The following is a 21,891-nucleotide window of genomic DNA, read 5'->3' as shown; positions in this document are numbered from 1 at the left end:
AGATGTAGAATATGTTCCGATTCTCTCAAGATATAATAGAATATGTACAAAATTTCAACCTGCGCACAGAGTTTTGGTTGGGTTTATGTTGAGGATTTTCTTGCTTAGGCTTCATGAACTCAAATATATAAGATGGGATTTACATATTAAATATATGATTTTCACTACTTATATTTTGAATCCATGATAGACCATGTTTAGGCAAAAACTATCCATATATTAATCTCAAATCAATTAGCGAATACCGAAATAATTATAACTAATGACAATTTCCTATGCATTAGCTAATAACTATTTCTTTAAAAAAAAAAAATCCTCCAATTCTTATATTTGAAAATCATTTAGGTTATGTTTGGTAGAGCGTAATGCAATGCAATATAATTAATTATATAATGCAATCAAATTTGTAATATAACGTAATGTATTTATCATTACATTTTTCTGTTTGGTTGCAAAATAAAAATATAAATAGTATAATGCAATAATAATTTTTATTTTAATATTTAATTTATTTATAATGTTAATAATAAGTGGTAATGGTTACAGTGATTGGTAGTTTTGTGGTAGCGGTAGTTAAGTGGTGGTCATAATGGTAGTTAGATGGTGGCAATGTGAGGTAGTGGTGGTGGTAGTGGTGGCCAGGTGATAATAGTGGTGACAATAGTTAAGTAGTGATCAAGTGATAACAGGATGATGGTGATGGTTGTGGTGGTAGTGGTAACGGTGATAGTGTAGTAGTACCGGTAGTAGTAGTTGTGGTAGTGGCAGTGATGATAGTATTAATAATAAATAAAAAAAATCAAAACAAATAATTATATGCATACCAAATATAGCCTTAAATCTTTGGGAAAAAATCCTTCAAAATATCTTGAAAGAAAGGGGAAATAGACCCAACTCTTTACCATCAAATAGGCTGTACAAAGCAAAAGTCTTAGTCTCCGCTTCTCCATTATCTCACTAAAGTTCTTTGTTTTTCAGTCACCAGATATTGATGGCTTCGTCTTCTTCTTCCTCTTCTTCTATCAATCCTCAGTGGAAGAAGTATGATGCGTTTATAAGTTTTAGAGGTGCAGACATCCGAGAAGGTTTTCTCAGTCATCTGTACGAAGCTTTGAGTAGAAAACAAATCTGTGCCTTCAAGGATGATAAACTTGACAGAGGACAAGAGATCTCACCAGCTCTCTTGAAAACAATTGAAAACTCAAGGGTTTCCATAGTCATTTTCTCAAAAAACTATGCCTATTCTCCATGGTGTTTGGATGAGCTTGTCAAGATTCTTGAATGCCAGGAAACTACAGGACAAATAGTATTACCAGTTTTTTACCAAGTAGATCCCTCAGACGTTCAAGACTTGACAGGAAGATTTGGGGATGCACTTGCTCAACATAAAGAAAATTTCAGAGACTGTTTAGAAAAGGTGGAGAGTTGGAGCTGTGCTTTGAAGGGAACGGCCAACATTTCAGGGTGGGATTCAAGAAATATTAAGTAAGACACTTATTTTCAATTGCTTCTATTTATTTATTTCTTCGTAGTTCATTTTGAATTACTATTGTTTGGTCTTTATATGTGATCAGGCCTGAATCTAAACTAATTGAGGAAATTGTACATGATATTGGCAAGAAATTAAATCACTTGTTTCCCAATGTTTTTGATGAAGATGGCTTTGTTGGAATTGATTCTCGTGTGAAGGAAGTTGAATCATTGTTATGTCTTGAGTCAGAAGATGTGCGTGTGATAGGAATTTGGGGAATGGGAGGTATTGGTAAGACAACTATTGCTGACAGAGTATTTAATGGAATTGCAAACAAATTTGAGAGTCAATGCTTTATTGCAAATGTCCGAGAAGAGTTAGAAAAGCGCACTCCAATTCAATTACGAGATGAAATCCTTGGCAAAATATTAGAGGGAGAAAATTTTTATGTAGGCACACCATATACATTGCATCCTTTCATTAAAAGAAGTCTTCGTAATAGAAGAGTTCTTATTGTTCTTGATGATGTGGATGATTACTTGCACCTAAGAGACTTACTTGGAGGGTGGAATTTGTATGGTCCAGGAAGTAGAATCATTGTAACAAGCAGAGATAAGCAAGTGCTTGAAATTGTGGACTGCAAGAAATATATTTATAAGGTTGAGGAACTAAATGATTGTGAATCTCTTCAACTCTTTAGCTTGCACGCCTTCAAACAACCTCATCCCGCAGAAGGATACATGAAGCAGCTATCAGAGAGAGTGATAAGTTATACTCAAGGAGTTCCATTAGCCGTTAAAGTATTAGGCTGCAACCTTTATGGTAAAAGCGTGACAGAATGGGAAAGTGAGTTGAAAAAACTTGAAACTATTCCCAATAAGAAAATTCAGGGCATTCTGAGAAGAAGTTATGATGAACTAGATGACAATGAAAGGAGTATATTTCTGGATATTGCATGTTTTTTTAAAGGGGAAGATAAAGAGCGTGTAAAAAATATACTAGATTGCTGTGGTTTTTCTGCAGAAAGTGGAATACGTAGTCTGCTTGATAAGTCTCTCGTAACTATTTCCGAAAAGAAGGTGGGGATGCACGACTTACTACAACAAATGGGTAAGGATATTGTTTGCAAGGAAAATAAAGTGCCCAGAAAACGTAGCAGGTTGTGGGATGCCCAGGATATATATTATATACTGACAAAAGAAAAAGTAAGAACATCAATTGATTTTTTTTTTTTTCATTTTTTTTTCTTTTCGTAAGAAAAGTAGTTTTGCATATTTTATGCTAATTTTCATCGCTTAATTTTCTTTATCAGGGGGCTGAAAGTGTCGAAGCCATATCATTTGACATGTCCAAAATTAAAAATATGGAACTATGTCCTTCTGCCTTTGAGAAATTTTATAAGCTTAGATTGCTAAAATTTTACAATCCTGGTTCTGAGGAAATCAAGTTACATCTTCCTAAAGGCCTGAAATTTCTTCCAAATGAGCTGAGGTTTCTCTACTGGGATCAGTACCCTTTGAAATACTTGCCATCAAAATTTTGCCCTGAGAATCTTGTTGAATTGCATATGCAGAGTAGCCAACTCAAACAACTGTGGAACGAAGATGCTCCGGTATGCTTGAGCATGATTCTTTATGAAATTTTCTGTAGAAACTTCCGGATATTGAAACATATTCTTAACCTTTTCTTTGTCATTACAGTGTCTTGAAAACTTGAAATGTATGGACCTCAGCAACTCGAAACAACTGATCAAAATTCCAGACCCACTGAAATTCCCAAAACTTGAGGTTGTTATTTTGAGAGGCTGTACGAGTTTGGTTGAAGTTTCCTCGTCTACTAAGTATCACAGCAAGATTATAGATCTAAATCTTGGAAACTGCAGAAAACTCTGCCATTTTCCAAGCTGCATTTATTTGACGAATGGTGTAAGTCTTTCTTTCTATGGTTGCTCAAAACTGGCTAATCTGCCAAGTGGCTTAGGCGAATTTAGATGTGTTGAGTATCTTAATCTCATCGGATGCACAAAGCTAGCGAGTCTTCCAAACAGCATATGCAATCTGAAATCTCTAAAACGGCTAGACATTTCACATTGTGTGAATCTCCATGGATTGCCAGAGAACTTGGGGGACTTGGAATCTCTGGAGAACCTGATTGCAACGAGAAGTGGCATTAAAAAACTGCCAGGTTCTGTCAATCAGTTGAAGGAATTAAAAATCTTGATCTGTGATGAAATTGACGGTTTGCTATTGCCTCCTTTGACAGGCTTGGCCTGTCTTTATTATCTTTCTCTCCAGGATTGTGGTATATCAGAAATTCCCAGTAATCTTGGCTCTTTAGGGTCATTGATATATTTAGTTTTAAGTGGAAATAATTTCAAAAGCATACCTGCAAGCATCAAGCAATGTTCTGAATTGAAAACACTTATGTTAAGCAATTGCAAGAGACTTCAATTTTTGCCGGAGCTTCCATCAGCTCTTGAATGGGTAGATGCAGAAAATTGCACTTCTCTGGAATTTGTATCAAGCTCATTCATACAAGGATATATGAATTCCTATTTGGATTTGGATCTTAGCAAATGCATTAATTTGGATCAGAGCTCATTAATGGATTGTCTACTGCTCAAACTTCAAAGCATGGGACCACCAGAGGACCAATATTTGGACAAAGAGGTCAATTTCTTTCCCTCTAGTGTTATATGATTGCATAATTTGATTTAGATTCTGAATCCAAAAAATATAATCAAATTAATTTTAGGGATAATATCTAAAAAAGATTATGAAGTTTGAGGGTTTTTTGCCATTTGACCTCAAAATTTTTTTTAATAAAAATATCCTAAATTTTAAACTTTTTATAATTGCACCCTGCCATCTATTCCGTCCTTAATTTTAACAGTAAAAATGCCAAAAAAATCTCAAACTTTACCATTTTTTACAATTGCACCCTAAACTATTTTTAAATAAATATTCCTTGAACTTTGAAATTTACTACAATTGAATTCCACCGTTAGTTAGTTGCTCCATCAAATGCTACTAAAGGTGCTAGGTTAGCACTTCTAATCTTTAAATTAAAACTAATTAAACCCAATTCAAATAAAATAAACCATAATTGACCAATTAATACGTTTTGAGACAGTTAAGATGGATTTGGTTGAGTTGTTGAGATAGAATGTTGATGGGGGTGAGGCTTAGTTTTCATAAGGATAGAGTTGGATTGGGCAGAATTAAGCATCACAGAAGTGAAGGCTTGTCTAGGTGATAAAGTACTGAAACTGGTGTCAAATTTGCTAGAAATGAATTTTCTTTTTCTTTTTTCTGTTACTGTAAATAAATTAGTTTTAATTAGTATCAATTAAGGGATTAGAAATACTAACCTAACATCTCTATTAGCATTGAAAAAGGCAACTAACAATGGGTTTCATTGCAGTGAAGTTTAAACTTCAAGGTATATTTATTAAAAAAACAATTTGGGGTACAATTGTGAAAAAAAAAAGTTTGAGATTTTTTGTTACGCCCATCCTCCTAATTAAAACATGAGAAACCTGAAACTAAACTATAGTTTTCTATAAACAAGTGATCAACTAACTATAAATACCTCCTATAAACATAATTTTTCCCAAGTGACTAATTAAATATATTAATAAATCAATTTATATATTAAGACATCATATTTACTAATATTATTTCATATCCAAATATTTAGAGAATTGGAAAAGGGAACATTGAAAGCAAGGAGAATAAAATTTTACCTACTTTGGACCGTACCTGAAGGTTGCCTACATACCTTCATTTTTAACATGGAGGATCAGGTCCACATAGTTCTTAATATTCCACCAAAAATTTAGGTAGGATTTCTCCTAAAATTTAGTCATTTCCTCCTTTTAAGGGCAGACAAATTAATACGATAACACCACAGCCCTCAACAGACGCAAACAAAAAAATTATTTATAAAATCCGTCATTTCTTATCTCAAAAGTTCACAAACTACATAGGGTTAAACCAAACTTCAAATATTAGGTAATTTAGCATCTCAAATGAAGGCATGGCTTCTTAAAATCTATTGACCATATTCCAAACAAAGAAGAGGCAACAAGCTTGTTGTCCCATGATTATCAAATGTAATTTCACACGGTAGTCACTATAACCTTCCCTTCCCTCAAGACCATTAAACAACTTTTCTCACACTAAATAAATAAATAAAAATCCATGATGCATCAAATACCTAACTCATAGTGAGCTTACACTGCAAATTGCTATGTGCTAAATTTTTCAGCCTAAGGATTGATTAAGTCAACCGGGAAAAGTACAATTTGAGAAGAAAGCAGAAAGGGATAGAGTAAAGACATAAGAAGAAAGGAAGCAGGTGAAGTAGTTAAAGAAAATTCTTCTGAAAAAAAACATTCTACTCCAAATCGAATATCCCCAATTTGAAGAGTTAGAAATTAGATTCCATAAAGCATATGAATTTCTTATCTGCTATTGTCTCCATAGAGGGATTTTAATTTGGTGAATAGAGATTAAAAAAATTGTCAGTTAGGTCAATTAGCCTCAGCAATGTTATATCACAGACAATTCAAATCATCCAATCACCTTATAACTTTTACGTTTAAACCATGCCTACACATTCTATTGAATGTACCAATAGTATCTAATAGCAATCCAATCTAATTACGAATAACAACAGAAAGGAATAATATTAACATCTGATATACTTCAAACCATCCAAAATTTAGCACTTAATGAGCTGATCTAGTGGTTATTTTAAGTATCTAAAGTAATATAAGTTGAACCAGAAATTACAATTTCATTGCTGAAATTTCCCAATTATCAAATAAAAAGAAAAAAACTAAATTTAATGTAAACTACATAGCAACTTGAGGAAAAGATCATCCACAATAATATAATAAATGGATAACTAAAAAGAGTATCACAGCAAGAAAATTAAGAAATAAAAGGAGTATATCAAATTGATTCAATATAAAGAGAATATGGTGCATAGAACCGCTACACTTGTGCGAGAGTTGTAGCTTGATGCTGTACTTAGAGTGCAGCAAGCGCTGCACAAGGATTATTAAAAGTTTTGAAATATAAGCAAATCAAGATCTCGTTAAAATAAATTAGAACTCAATAGGCTACTAAACTATTTCAAAGTTTAAAATGCCATTTTTTACATTTATCCTCCAAGATATTAAATCATCATCCAATCCCCTTCCATACATAGCATCATACAATTTAAATCATTAAATTACTCAGAATTTCACCAAGTGCAAGTTAAATTTATAACAACCCAATTAATTTTCCTTCAATTAAATTTCAATTTAATCCATCCCAATAATACTGAATATATTATTATCACAGCCTAAAAACCATATATGTAGGTTTACCTTTGCCAAATACCCGTCAAAAGCGCTTGAAAGTTTCTCAAAAACACTAGTGAGGTTGATAGAAGAGTAAATTTTGCCAGAGTTGAAGTTGCAAAGCTTTGATCTCCTGTTTCGCTTTTCCCTACTGTACATAAATAAGAGCTGAAATTGAGGCTTGAGGGAATATGACTAGTAGCTGGAGGAAATGAGGGAGCTGATGGGAGGTACGCTTGGAGTCAGAATGGCTGCTGGTGACGAGGGATAGTTGCTGCCCCTGAATTCCTCCTTTAATTTTTGCTGTTTTCAATTGGAGAAAATCAAGAATCCCACAAGTTAGGGAGTAAAGAAGAAGAGGTAAAGACTTGGTGATGGAAAGCACCACAAAATTTGAAGGATTTCACCAGAAAAATAAAAAATGGTTGGATTCTAAGTTGGGCTTTGAAGATTCTCCCTCCCCAGTGTCTTTTTTCCAAACGCCCAAATTTTGATTCTCCCCCTAATTCTTCTTTTCCCCCCTTTTCTTTTATTTATTTATTTATAGAACCTGTTGGAGAAACCAGCTCATGTGAGTCATTAGATCAGTTGTGCCACTTCTTTTAAATAAATTTCATTTTGGTCCTTCAATTCTTCTAAAAGTTATTTTCTCATCCAAAAGCTCATAATCTATTTATTTCTTTTTTTTTAAGCTTCTAGAAAAGTCTATCACGTGACTCTCAGCTGCCAGCTGCCCATCAAAGAAAAACATCTCTTTGGATCTTTGAATTCTCTAAAATTATATTTTTTACCTAAAACTTCTAAAATTTTCATTTCAAGTCCAAGTTCAAATTAAATTTTTCTCCCAAAACTTTATAAATTTTATTTTCATTCAAATAATAATCATATTTAATATTTTTTTTTAAAATTAGGATGTTATATTTTTGTTTTTAGACATTTCCTATGTTTACGTGGCAAAGTCTATTAGAATTAACTATTGTAAAAAAATTCAAAATTTAAGATATTTTTATTAAAAAAAATTGGGATAAAATTACAAAAAAATTCAAAGTTTAGGATTTTTTTTAAAGATATCACCCCTTCATTTTATGAGTTTAGTTTTGTTTACCCTCTAAATTATTCGGTTTGATTTGGAAATTTAAAAAAATATAAAAACTTTGGTTTATAATTTATTTGATTCGGTTTTAAGACATCAAAAACCCAATTGTTTAATATATATATATATATATATATATATTATCAAAGTACGTGTTTTGGTTTAAACTGAAGTCATAATAGATGTTTAAAAGGTTTATGTTTTTGCACTACTTTTTATATAGTATTTTATCATAATATTATAATCTATCATATATATATGAATTCTTTAACTTTCTTATACATTAAAAAAAAATTGCTACTTTCGAATTTGGTCAGCATATTGCTCTGTTTTGTCTGTTCTACGGGTTCCTATACTTGTTTCCTGACAACTTCTTTGGATCTGAGTCTTTTGAAATGAGATACTATTAAGGGCACCGGTTTACATGTATTCTCTTATTGAAAATATGAGTTCCACCTCATTATATATATATAAAAGTATTATTTGATTTAGAATTTTTCAATTTGGTTTTTATAAGTTTTTCTAAATCAGATCATCTCTATATATATGTAAGTGATTTTTTTTTTTTTTTTTTTACAGGCTGATGCAACGAAGTTTGATTGCCTAGAATGTTTATGCATTGCGAGAAGTGAAGTGCCAAAATGGATGATGTACAAAAATGATAATGGATCTTCATTGTTATTCTCTCTCACAACACCCCATGCTACCGACTTCATTAAGATTGCTTTTTGTGCTCTATTCGCACCCAAAGTTAATGATTCTCGTAATTTATTCATGGCTATTTCATGCAAATACAGCTTCATAACTGAGTCTGGAGATAGCCTCGATGTGAATTCCTCTTGCTCAAAGTTCAATATAAATGACATTTCCCTCTGGTATTCCACCATTCATTTTAATTCTAAGAAATTCCGTATCAGAGAGGCCTCATTTCAATTCTATGGTAGAACCGATCAAAGAGAATTTATTAGCGAGGTCATACACAAGTGTGGAGTCCATCTACTGTTTGATCATAACTTGGAAGACGATGATGATGATGGTAATGATAGAAAAAGACTGTCAGCGATGGTGGGCTATGAACGGGCCGATGACGAGGGGTTGTTCTTTACTCAATTTTCTGAAATGTCGGATCAAGTTGCTGAGGATGATTATGAGCAATATCCAGAGAGGCATGAGTTTAAAGGTTTTGATTTAAATTTCGCATTATCTTTTTTATTCACCTTAGTTATCTGCCTGGCTGCTAATTCAGATCAAACCAAAGCCCAACCGACCCGGATGATCTTTGCTTTGATGCTCATTTATGTATGTTTGAAGCTACTTTCCTTCAACTCTTCTCTGTCTCTTCATGGAATGCGCAACTAAACTTGGTGTTGAAGAAATTTTGTTTTTCTTAAATAATGTCTTTACTTGTAAGGAGAGAAATGAAAACTTGATTTTAAAATTTTATGTATAAATTGAGAATTATGTATTTGTAAATTATAACACTATTAAGCTAAGTCTGCTATTGCTAGATGTATTTTATTTTATTTTTTGGTTGTCGGTGCCTTATAACTAGGCAAAAGAATTACACACTATAGAGTAGAGATTTTCCAATTCTTCATCATCCTATGCTGCCAGAGAATAAGAAAAGCTTGGCCATTGAATAAGAAACTATATTCAAAGGCAGAAATATACTTTTAAAACTTGGGTGGGGGTTTGGGGGGGCAAAAATTAAATTTATAATGGAAAGCTTGTTCAGGTTGTAGGAAAATTTATAAATAACTTGTGCTTAATTTCATCTCCATACTTGTTGAGAATGTTTAATTTAATTATTTTATTTTTTAGTTTTACTTTAAGTTTAATTTGGCTAAAAAATAAATAAAATTTAGAAATTCAATATCTTATTTTTGGACTAAATTAAAAAATTAATAAATTTAGCTCAAAAATAAAAAAATTGAGGTTTTTGATTTTATATAAATTAAAATATCAAGAAATTTAATTCAAAAATTTTAATTTTTAGACTAAATTATGTTAAAAATAGTGAAACTTGTGATTAACTTGGCAAAGAAAAATTAAAAATGAGTTAAATTGAGTATCCTCGGTTAGTATATGTATAAAATTGAACATTTAGCCATTTGTAAATTTTGAAGGGACCATTCATATAGGTTTTTTTTTTTTAAAAAAAAAAAAAACACTAATGTAAAATATGTCAATAAATTAAAAATATAATTTTTAAAATTTGGGGCTATGGCTCATATACACGCAAATAAAAATTAAATTATAAAAAATTAAGTTATAAAAATAAGACACTTAGCTTAATAATAAAATGTCACATGATATATTAAAAGACTAAAATTAACACAATTTAAAAATAATTATTTTATTAACTGACTTAATGATAAAAATTATGTCAAAAAATAAGATTTTTACTCTTAAATTTAATTGATGAATTGATACATAAATTTGATAATTTTGGTCATATTTATTGGCAAAATTTAGATATCATTCTATTATTAATGGTAAAAAAAAAATTGCTTTTTCGATTTTTACATTTATAGCAATTTTTTTTATTTTTTTTTTCTGTTTTATATTAATTTAAATGTTAATAATTTTTGTAGCACAAATTCAAAATTAAATAAATTAGATGGTTAAAATTGTGCCACGTAAAAGAATTTAAAATCAAAATTAATTTTGAAATATGAAAAATTAATCTTTAAAATTAAATAAAAAATTATCTGTAATTATAAAATGTCTAAAAATAAATATATTAAATTAACTAACTATAGAATACACCAATAAATATTTGATAAAACTATGTCTCTTGATCAGGAAGTGGAGGTCAATATAAAGCTGTTACAGCCTTCCAACAATAAAAAGCAAAATTTTATATTGTGAATGATAGAATTTTCTTTTAAATAATTTTTTGGTATCTTTTTTATAATGAGTTAATATTCTCTAATATGTAAAATTATTAATTTAAAATTTATTTTAATTTATATATGTGAAGGTAATATCTAAACAAATTGTTAAAACAATGTTATTATAATTATTATTATTTTTAATGGCGCTAACAGTCCCAGCCATGCAGCTCACGAGACAATTACACATCATTAAAAACTAATTATCACTGATTAACCGTTTATGAATTTTCTTTTTGGACAAATCTTATCATGATCCAGCCCAAGGCAGATTTATAATCAAATCAGTTGTTTAATTGAAAATTGAAAGACTAGAATTAGTGAAAATTAAATTAATTTAAATTGATTTTGAATAGAAATAAATCAATCAATTTAATTTTGAGTCTGATATTTTTATTTTTAAAATAAAAAATTAAAAAAATTCAACTATTAAACTTCATCAAAACTAAAATCAAATTGAATACGATTCTTCAATCTTAAATCAAAATCATTAATTTTGACCAAAAACCTGCTCGAATGTGCCCGACTAAACTAACCTTCTGAACTTTTTCCGGCTAAGGCTTCAACAGCAAAATTGTCTTCATTATTTTCTGGTTCCAAAATTCCAAAATTCCTCTGCTAATGGCTAATTATTGGGTACACTCGGTGCACTAAAAAATAGTGCTCCCTCTCTCACAGAAAGTGGATCCTTCCTATTATATAGGAAGTGGGTCCCACATGATTGTGAGAGAAGGTGTATGTACACCGGGTGCACCTAATAATTCCTCATTGCTAATGCTAGGTGATATTTTTCTATAAGAAAAGACACAATTCATTAATGGGAATTTTATTATTAATTATTAGATAATAATTAACATTGTTTTAACGTTTGTTTAGATGACCCCTTGTAAGGTAGCAACCCAAACGCTATAAGTCAAAGGGATATAGGTAGGATGTTGGCCTATTAAACTATTTCCACTCAGTGCCAACATTTTTTACCATTCTTCATCACTAAGTCCTTTCATCATCTTCCTTTCACATAGAATGGCAACGGGTTGAGTTTTTGCAAGTGATCAATCCTACCGAACCCTAATAAAATGGGTTTAGGTAGTATATAATCAGGTTTAAAATGGATTCAGATTTTAAATTTAATACCCGTGATAAGTTCGAGTCAAATTCAAATTTTATATGTTGGATATCCCTTACCAAACCCGTATAAACTCGTGTTGGCGACACACAACCAATGACGAAGTTCCGATAAAATGAAAATGAAAAAGCCACTGTTGCGTGGTCTCATGACTGCATGATGTTTTATTCATAATTACTGCATTGCCATCGTTTTCTTGGCTCTTAAATGGCTCTTGCTTTAAGCCAAATCATTAGCTGGTGTAAATTTTGATTTTATTTACTCATGTGCCTCGTTTGGCCAAAATTACTAAGAGCCATCCATCATATGTTCCATGGAGTTTTCGTTAAAATTACAATGTCATCATGTCATGTGAAGATTCTATTTATTTACAAAAGCACTTCCTGCACTAACAACATTGCTCCCGTTTCTTGTAAATGGCCAGAGTTTTTATTGGAAATTTACTAAGGAGTCCCTGATAGTTAATGAAAGTGACATTGGTTTCGATATATTTACAACTTTGCCACCAATCTTGACATGTGAACCTTAGCTTTTCATCAATATTACTAAATTGCCATCCCCTCTTTGATAAGAGAAAAGACTTATTCTTTGCTCAAATTACAAAGTGCCATCACGTGTTGTATGGTTTCTTAGGCTAAATTTATAAAATTACCATCAATGACTTGCTAGTAGCCTTATGGGTGCATAATATCTGCATAAGGGGGGGTGTTTTACAATGAATGATTAAATTTAATTTAGCTATTATAATTTTTTATTAATATTTTTTAACAATTCTAATTCTGATACAATTATAATTATAAGTTATAGTAAATATTATGAAAATTATATATTTTTTAAATAAAATAAAAATATTATAGAATTAAAAAAAAAGAAATAATAATAAAATTAGTTTTGTTTATGAAGAATTCTAAACATTCTTAAATTTGAAGTTGATAATTATAAAAAATAAAAAATATACTTAAATTTAAAATTCTTAATTATACTTATATTTAACTTCTTTCTTAGTCTTTAAGTTTCAATTGGATATTTATTAATTTTTGTAGAAAACGAAAATTATAAAAAATAAAAAGTAAATGAAACAAATAGACATACAAATGGCAATATAGAAATTCATTTAGTTGCCAATGTTTATTAGATATTTGCAGACTCCTAATTTTTGATAAAAAAAATTGCCACTAATGATTATTTATTATAAAATCACAGCCTATCATGTGGTGCTGTTATATATAAAATGCTTATGGGTGCCTACTTTTTTTTATTCAGATGATTCTATGTCAACTTGTAGAAAGATAGAGTAAGGCATTACTAATTTTCTTTTTGTTTATCATGTTAAGTCTTTTGACATTTCACTTAATTTGTGCAATTTTGCAACTCATTTTGAATTATTGTTATGATTTATACATCATCTTCTTATTAATTCATATACATTAATCACATATATTTCAATATTGAAGTAATTTATATCTAGGTTAATTTTTCATTTTATTGAATGATTGTTACATTTTATACAATCTCTTCTTGTTGATTCATACACATTAATCACATATATTTCAATGTTGAAATAATTTATATCAAGGTTATCTCCATATTTTATTGAAATTGCTATGATTAGGTAGACGAAGCACTTTAGAGCCAAGTTTACTCTTACTCCTATTGGAAACTAAAATTTTAAAAGAATTCTATTTAATTGGTTTCTCTTTTATCAATTCTCATATTTGAAAATGTAATAGACAAAAAAAAAAAAATCAATTCTTTTTAATTTTAAAAAAATACAAATCTCGCAAAAAATAATATGACTGTATGAGTATTGAATTAAATTTTTGTCTTACAAATGATTCTTTTCAATTGAAGCCTTATAAATTCCTTAGATTATACATTTAATGTAAAACTAGAAAATTTATTAGACAAGAGAAATGAATTCTCTAAAATAATAAAAAATAAATTCTCAAATTGTGGGGAGAAACAAATTCTTAAATTGGGGAAAGAAATAATTCTTAAAAAAATAAAGAAACAAATTTTCAGAATATTTTAAGGTTTATTAGTTAATTAGTATAAAAATTTTTCTAAAATTCCATATAAAATATTAAATTACGAATATAAACAGTAAATATAAATAGTAAATTTAACATGCAACGCAGGTTAAAAAAAAAAACTAGTTTTACTAAAGAACCATTGGTTCCATTAATGCCACTATTTTAAGTCAAGGCACAAGTCCACCATAAAGGTATCGATAAGCTACATAAGACATAAAGTTCACCATAAAGCCATCGGCAATCCACCTAAGGCGTAAGTCCACTATATAGGTATCGATAAGCTACCTAAGAAATAAATCTATCATAATGGTGTCTAACAAGCCAATTAATAAGTCCACAATAAAGGTATCAGGCAAACAAGTCCACTAAACATTAAGGCGTAGACTGCCACCCACAAAGGCGATAGTCTGCCACACTCTAAGGCAATAATTTGCCACACTTTCTATGGTCATAGTTCCCCCAAAATTTTTGAAGGCGATTATTTGCCTAAAATTTTCAAGACAATATATTGCCCAAAATTTTAAGGCGTTCATGCGCCTAAATTTTTAAAATGATCATTCGTAAAAAATTTGCAAGGTAATGGCTTACCCAAATATCTCAAAAGACTTTATCACATTGTTAGAACTTTGTCATCTAATACACCATCTAACATTGAACCTAAAGATTCATCTTTGAAAGGGGATTAATGAAACAGTATCACTTCAAAATCTTCGAATGTATGGAATTCAAATCCAATACAAACACTATCCAGTAAGGAATTAAAATAAATTTTTAAACAGATAAATTAAAAATTAAAGTAAATAATTATTAAATATTAAATAATAAAATTAATAATAAATATTTGTCCCCACCAAAATCATTATAATAGACAGTGACCTTCAAGGCTTTAACCTAAGTCCGCCTTTACCCCCTCACAAATTCTGCTAGAAAAATATAAAAAAAATGATAATTTATTTAAAAAATAATGATAATAAAATTAATTACATTTTAGAAGACCTTTTTCAAGTACATTTAAGAAGACTAACAAAATAAGAAATAAAAAAATCCAAATTATAATCATGGTTGTCAAACTCAATGAATTTAGTCCTCATTAATTTGAATATATGGTAAACAGACAACACATCCAATTCTCAAACCTCCATTCCCATATATATTCCCAAGCTTACCTCATGATTTATTCAATTGATGAACAAATTGTGCCATAAACATGCATGCACATGGGATGATGATGTATTAAGAAAGCAAGATCATGATGAGTTATATTAGATGATGGAAGGCCTAACCTCTTGAATTCAGGGATACAAATATAAGAGACAAGAAGACTTTGCTATGACACCTCAAGAGTTTAGAAATTTGAATTTTTGTCTGAAAGCAAAGCTATGGAGCTGGGTTCCAATTTGGTGATCCTAATATGTATTCTAGGTACTTTGGTGGCTTTAAAATAGATACTATGAGAGCAAATAACCCCTCCGTGTTACGCTCACATTTTAATAATAATCCTCTAAATTGGAGAAAAAAAAAACCAATATTACATCTCTTGATAATAAGATAAAATTGCAGAAAAATTAATGAAAAATTAGTGCTTTGGTGCCATAGTTATGAGTGCTTTGGTAGCTTTTTGATATTAAATAGATATTATATTTGCATTCAATTTTCATATAATTCCATGAATTAAACCTTACAACTACAATGTAGTGTGGCTTCCATCACTACCCATTATGAATGACTTCTAGTAATGACAAATGCATAATTTATTAATTTTACTCCCATCACATTTAGTATTTTTAGTGTGTTTTTATGTTTAATTCAGTTGGTTAAAATATATTTATCATTTAGGCATATTTTTAGATAGTTGTGGAATAATTGTGTTAAATGGAGAAATTTTCAGCATTTGACCTTTGCTATATTTTTCAGGTGTTTCTAAAGTTGCGGGTCTCCAAATTGAGTGTTGTTTAATCCATTGAAAAGCTAAAATAGAGCACTTCAAATGATAAAGAGGGACAAAAGCCCAAATCAGTCTCCAAGGTTGACAAAATGAGCTATGGATCTATTGCAAAAACCCAGACTCAATGGGTCACAACCAGTTTTAGTATTTATTTTGTATCTGGAGTTTCAAACGTTCAAATGAAGCAAGGCCAAGCCCAATTGAACCTTAAGAGCCACCTTTACAACTTCTATGAAGGGCTGGATGAGAGATGAGGCCATTTTAATTGTCAAAAATGACAACGAAATCGTTACAATGGCCTGGACCATCTGACTGAACCAGTCCCAGTTTTTGGGCTATAACTTGGGCTGTAGACCTCGGATTTGGGTCCATGAGTACCCGTTGAAAAGCTAAGAAATAGGGCTACAACTTTCCTGAAGAGGGCAGAGGCAGATTCAAAATCTGCCTTGATTCTAGAAACGTGAATGCAGGCTGAAAATCTGCATCTTGAATTTCAAAACCTTTCCTAGTTTGGTTTGGTTCCTATCTTTGGGATTAGGTTTTTTTTTTTTAGTATAAATATGTCTTTGGGCAGCAGCTAAGAGGATCCCAATTCAGACCTTCGTTCTCCATTTGAAGGCTTTCATTCTCCATTCTCTTTTTAGATTTTTTCTTTATTTTTCTTTATTTTTTTGTAAGCCATGAACATGAGTGGCTAAGTTTTTAATTCAGTTCAAGGGATTCAAGTTCTTATGTATGATTTTTGAAATCAGGTTCTTAATTTAATTTATGTCTTTTTGAATATCTATTATTTTCTAATTTAATTGTTTTTGATTTGTTGAATGATTTGCTTAAAAGGCCTATTAGTTAATTGTTTGATTTGATCAATTGCTAGTTCATCTTCATAATCCGTAATTGTTATGTAAGATTGAACATGAGTAGCAATTAGGTTTTATTGATTATGATCCAAGTTTTCGATAATAACCTAAGGAAACAATAGGGTGGATTAAATGATTTATGCTTCATAAATTGTTGTTCAGCTTAACTACTTCCTTTTCTTAAAGCAGTTATTAATTTGATGAGGATTGCTTAATACCAACTCAGTTAATAATTAGAGTCAATAAGAGTGCTAGGCTCGAATTGATGAGTCTAGGGAAGTCAGGGGTTTACCTTGCTGTTTGGTAAATCTATGTTAAGTATTCAATAAGATATAATTGTATTTCTTTTGTCTATGGTCAAATCAATGCATTGGAATGAGAATTACATTGGACTGAAGTTTGTTTAATTCAAGAATTTCATATTTAATTTTCGTTCTTAATTTCTGATTTTTTTATTTCTTCTTTGGATTGTGAATTAACCCCCCCCCCCACAACCTTTGTTTCTTTTCCATTACATAAGTGCACGAAATTTAATAATTCAGTCTCTAGGGTTCGACTTGGATTCACCACTTACTGCAAAAAATATTTCATACTTGGTGATTTAGTTAATTTAATTTCTGGTGGATTCGACACCCATCATGAATTTTGGCGTTGTTGCCAGGGACTGAAGTTTATTTGATTTCGTGTTTTTGGTGTTAGATATTTTGTTATTAATTTTGTTTGTGAGTTATTGCTATTTTCAGGTTTTTGGAAAAGAAGAAAAATATATATATAATGATTATGGTGTTACTGTTCATTGTTACTGTTTATTAAGGATTTTGGTTGAATTTGGAGGGCGGCCCATAACTATTTTGAAGGAAACGACGCTCTGCTTAAGACCAATCAATCCATAGGATTCCTTGGCCCCACCCTCTTAAGGCCAAATTCGATTGTTTTCAAGTGTTTTGAGGTATTTTTCTGTTTTTACTTTGATTTTTTTTTTGCTTATGACAAGAATTTCTCAATCTGGTAAGTTGATCTTTGATCCAGAAGTAGAAAAAACAGCTAAACGTTTGAGAAAATTGGCTAAGCAAGCTAGGCAGATTTCGAGTACATCTGAAAGAGTCCAATCTCCAAAGGAGTTAAGTTCGGATTCGGAGTCAGAGTCAAATTCTGAAAACGAAACCATGGCTGCTAGAACCTTGAAAGAGTTGGCTGCTCCTGATTTAAACCAACAGCCTTTGTGTATCCAATACCCTGCTTTAAATGTTGCTTTTGAATTGAAATCTGGACTAATCCATTTGTTGCCTAAGTTTCATGGTCTTGCAGGTGAGGATCCACATAAGCATTTAAAGGAATTTCATGTTGTGTGTTCCAGTATGAAACCTCAAGGTGTTTCAGAGGATCAGATCAAGCTTCGGGCTTTCCCTTTCTCACTGGAGTGCACAACTAAAGATTGGCTGTATTACCTTCCTTCTGGATCTGTCAACTCATGGAATGGGATGAAGCAGATATTTCTGGAGAAGTATTTTCCTACTTCCCGTGCTGCCAACATAAGAAAAAAAATTTGTGGCATCTGGAAATACAATGGAGAGAGCTTGTATGAGTATTGGGAGAGATTTAAGAAGCTGTGTGCAAGCTGTCCCCATCATCAAATAAGTGAGCAGCTTTTGATTCAGTATTTCTATGAGGGACTTCTACCAATAGACCGCAGTATGATAGATGCTGCTAGTGGAGGAGCTTTGGTTGACAAGACACCATAAGAGGCAAGGAAGGCTGATTGCTAACATGGCAGCAAATTCTCAATAGTTTGGAATGAGAATGGATCACACACTGTTTCGCTATTTTGCAATTACCGCAAGTGCACGTATCGCTAACAAGTAATAAAGTGATAAGTAGAGTATCGTTCCCACGAGGAATTTTGTTTAGCAAGTACCAATCTACACAGAAATCTTGACTGTCTAGGCTATCAAATACTTAGGGAATGAAGTTTGTTAACTTTAAACACCAAAATGGTAAACTTAAAACGAAATAATTTATTTGAAGCAATTCTAGAATTAAGATTTCACACTTGAATCATACTAGGGATGTTATCTCGTTTATTTACTGAATTGAGGATCGTTTTCCTTGATGGAAATAAGTCCTAAGCTATCCTAAATCCTCTCTCGAGGCATCTAGGATGTATTCTAATTGACTCGAACCCTACTTTCGTGGTGATCAAATCAATTAAAATCCTTTAAGACCTTTGACCAATTTTTAGGTTCCACAAAGGTATCAGCCTATGTCTAAGTCAGAATTTCTAGGTTTAAGATCTCGATTTTCTAATGTTAATCTTCACCGTTCAGTCCTTCAATTAACATCTACAATCATAACTAAGTGGGTACCAACACATAGCATGCATTAAGATCACAAGAAATTAAATCAAGAAACGAATCTCAAATCTAATAAATAAAACTCAGTATTCATCCATAATAATAATTACAAGAGCTACTCTCCCAAATCTAGAATAAGAAAACTACTCACTCATGGTGAGTTCAGCAAATGTCATAATAAAAAGTAAAAATAATAAAAAGAGAGTTATGCAAAAGAAATAAAGTAATAAAATTCTGTCTAAGGAGATGAAACGAAGGAACCAAAGAGAGTTTTAGCTTTGATCTTGTGGAGCTTCAGCTGGAAAACTTCTTTTGGTACTGATGTAGAGCCTGACAACAGCAACCTTCAGTAACATTCCCGATGATAGTGGCCGACCTCTTTTTCTGATGTTTTCTTTTCTATATTTATTGGTTGCTCTAGGGTTAGGTCATTTTGAGTCCAAAAGGCTTTAGGAGTCTCATTCGAATCAGAAAACATGATAGAAATTCGAGTCAGAAAATAGGCTGTAGCATAGTACACGGCCCGTGTCTCACTACACTTGCCCCGCAAAGTAAGGCCGTGTAACTTGCTGGAGGAGAATCACGTGGTCTTGTTTCTGCATAGAAAGTTACACGGGTTTGTGCCAACTACACGGGCTGTGTACTATTATTCCCATAAGGTTCTTCAAGCTTGTGCCCGGCAGAGACTTACATGGGTCCCTGCAAATTACACGGGTCCCTGCAGATTACACGGGTCTACTTACACGACCTGTGTACTTGTGTTTCTCATCGATTCTCTTGGCTTTCTTCTAACAGAGAGTTACACAGGTCTGGGGCTTAGTTTACACGACCCGTGTACTTTGTATCAGCAGTAATTCTTTATCTTTTTACCTCTTCAAGCTTTCCTTTGTACTTCCATCCTTTGGGGCTTCACCCAAACTCCTGAAATAATGCAGAAAACATGGAATTAAGGGCTTGGCAACAGAATTTATGAAAACTAATGAAATCAACTACTATGCATGGAAATATTTGTCTAAATGCTACGATTTAGAATACAAATGTGCTTAAAAACATCTATATAATTCGAGTGTATCAAATACCCCCCAAACTCAAACTTTTGCTTGTCCTCAAGCAAAACAAAACTCTGTTTTAAAGCACATTTCAGGGGATACTTAGGAATACAACCATCAATTTAATAAGCATAGAATTGAACTCCTCCAACCTTCTTACCAATTTCCCTCTTTCAAGGCATGAGGGTTCTAACAGCTGCCTGTTTGGAACTTCACCTCGTTTTATGGTGTTTCAACTAATTATTCCTCTATACAAGACCATTAATAAACCACAAACAACCTGTTTTATCGCGATAGAATTAAGAAACACTAACTCCCAAAAATTTGCCTCTTTCGTAAGTAATTGAGATGAAATATTCCAATTCTAACTCCATAGGCATATCTCAATTTTCTATCTCCACTAATGTAGCATGCGCTTTTTCAAAAGATCAAAAGGTTTTTAAAAGGGTTGTAATGGGGCTAGAGGGATAAACTTGGTTGCCAATGAAAGGTTTTTAGGGAATGCAAATATGAGGATAGCATGTATACGTAAAATCTAACTATACTGAGTTTGTTTCTACATATTTTGTGTAAAAAGGAAAGGCTTTTGGCTTTTTATATTGTCAAGCATACTTCCATGACACTTATCTTGGGACTTCGTTTCTTTTTCCTTTTTGTCCTCTCCCCCAAACTCATTGCTTTTGCTAGGTTAGAAAGGCAAATTTTTTTTTTTCAATTGTACACTCGCATTCTTTCTTAAGTTTCACATCCTCTCTTCATTTTCTTTATGCATTTTGCTTCCTCAAAAGGGTATGGTAGTTGTTTAGGTTAGGGACTAGGTGAATAACATGGGTAAGCAATAAATTTTAAGGGATGAACATAGGCTTCAAGTTGGCTACAAGGGATATACATTTTAATTTAGGGGTGGCTAAGGCTAGTAAGGCTGTATCAAAGAATGCCTTAATTATCTCTTCATCAAACGTATGCTAGGATTTCACCTTGATAGGTCCAAGAGATATGTTCTAGAGCTAGTGAGGCAGTTTTTAGGTTTGTTTGTATTTCAAAAATCGTTCTCCTAATTTTACAAGTTCAATGTGATAAATTAATAGTTATGAAGAGGTTTAACTAGTCTAGTTCCATTAAAGAGATTAGTTTCTTTACAAACAACATGTTAGAATCCCTTTTTTGCCTATCTAGATGCGTTCATTCCTCTATCCCGTGGAGTCCAATTATTAGATTACAAAAATTTTGGTTATAGTGCTAAGTTTCACAATTTACAATCCAAAAATTTTCATGTGGCTGAATTTGATACACAAGAATAATATAGCTAAATTTAAACAATGCAATGATTTGCATGTAATGATATGCAAGTGCAAATGTACCCCCCCCCCCCCCCAAACTCAAATCAGACATTATCCCCAATGTCAATATAATGTGCAATATTAGATGAAGCGTACAAAAATTTTAAGGAAGCATAATATTTATTAAGCAAGGAAAATTTTTGAACATAAAGCAAATAAAAGAGACCTATGGTTTTAAGTTAGGACTAGGGCATGTAAGATATTACAATAAAGATCACATACTATATTCCTATCTCTAAAAGGCCTCTGATGATGATGATGGTGATGTTGGTGATCCTTGCTCCTCTTCCTCCTCATCTTCCTCATTTAGTTTGTCCATTAGAATGTCCAGCTAGTTATGTGCTTTCTAGAGGCTGTCCTCGATAGCTCGCATTTTGTC

At 31.6% G+C, this 21,891-nt stretch overlaps 1 protein-coding gene, 1 long non-coding RNA gene and 1 other non-coding gene across 3 annotated transcripts; 1 reads left to right on the top strand and 2 right to left on the bottom strand.

Annotated features, from left to right (window-relative positions):
• Positions 1-931: 931 nt before the first annotated feature.
• Positions 932-9,410, top strand: LOC131180799 (disease resistance protein RPV1-like). The gene is made up of 5 exons (XM_058148522.1): positions 932-1,485; positions 1,575-2,676; positions 2,784-3,083; positions 3,172-4,140; positions 8,497-9,410. Exons 1-5 carry the CDS (start codon positions 992-994, stop codon positions 9,274-9,276), a joined length of 3,645 nt encoding a protein of 1,214 aa, XP_058004505.1. The 5' UTR covers positions 932-991; the 3' UTR covers positions 9,277-9,410.
• On the bottom strand, positions 6,342-7,373 carry LOC131180800 (uncharacterized). The gene is made up of 2 exons (XR_009149494.1): positions 6,852-7,373; positions 6,342-6,524 (listed from the first exon to the last, which is right to left on the bottom strand). It is a non-coding gene; the product is annotated as an uncharacterized LOC131180800 (long non-coding RNA).
• An 8,891-nt stretch (positions 9,411-18,301) lies between the features above and the next one.
• LOC131181225 (small nucleolar RNA R71) lies at positions 18,302-18,408 on the bottom strand. Its single transcript, XR_009149851.1, has one exon. It is a non-coding gene; the product is annotated as a small nucleolar RNA R71 (small nucleolar RNA).
• Positions 18,409-21,891: the final 3,483 nt, after the last annotated feature.

Source organism: Hevea brasiliensis, chromosome 6, assembly GCF_030052815.1.
Source record: "Hevea brasiliensis isolate MT/VB/25A 57/8 chromosome 6, ASM3005281v1, whole genome shotgun sequence".
Classification (NCBI taxonomy): Eukaryota; Viridiplantae; Streptophyta; class Magnoliopsida; order Malpighiales; family Euphorbiaceae; genus Hevea; species Hevea brasiliensis.
Note: the sequence above shows the minus strand (reverse complement) of the source record. Positions and strands in the feature narration are given on the sequence as shown.

Coding starts and splice junctions, on each gene's coding strand:
- LOC131180799 (XM_058148522.1), top strand. CDS start 992: ATGGCTTCGTCTTCTTCTTCCTCTTCTTCTATCAATCCTCAGTGGAAG. Junction 2,677..2,783: donor ATATACTGACAAAAGAAAAA/GTAAGAACATCA, acceptor TTTCTTTATCAG/GGGGCTGAAAGTGTCGAAGC. Junction 3,084..3,171: donor TGTGGAACGAAGATGCTCCG/GTATGCTTGAGC, acceptor TTGTCATTACAG/TGTCTTGAAAACTTGAAATG.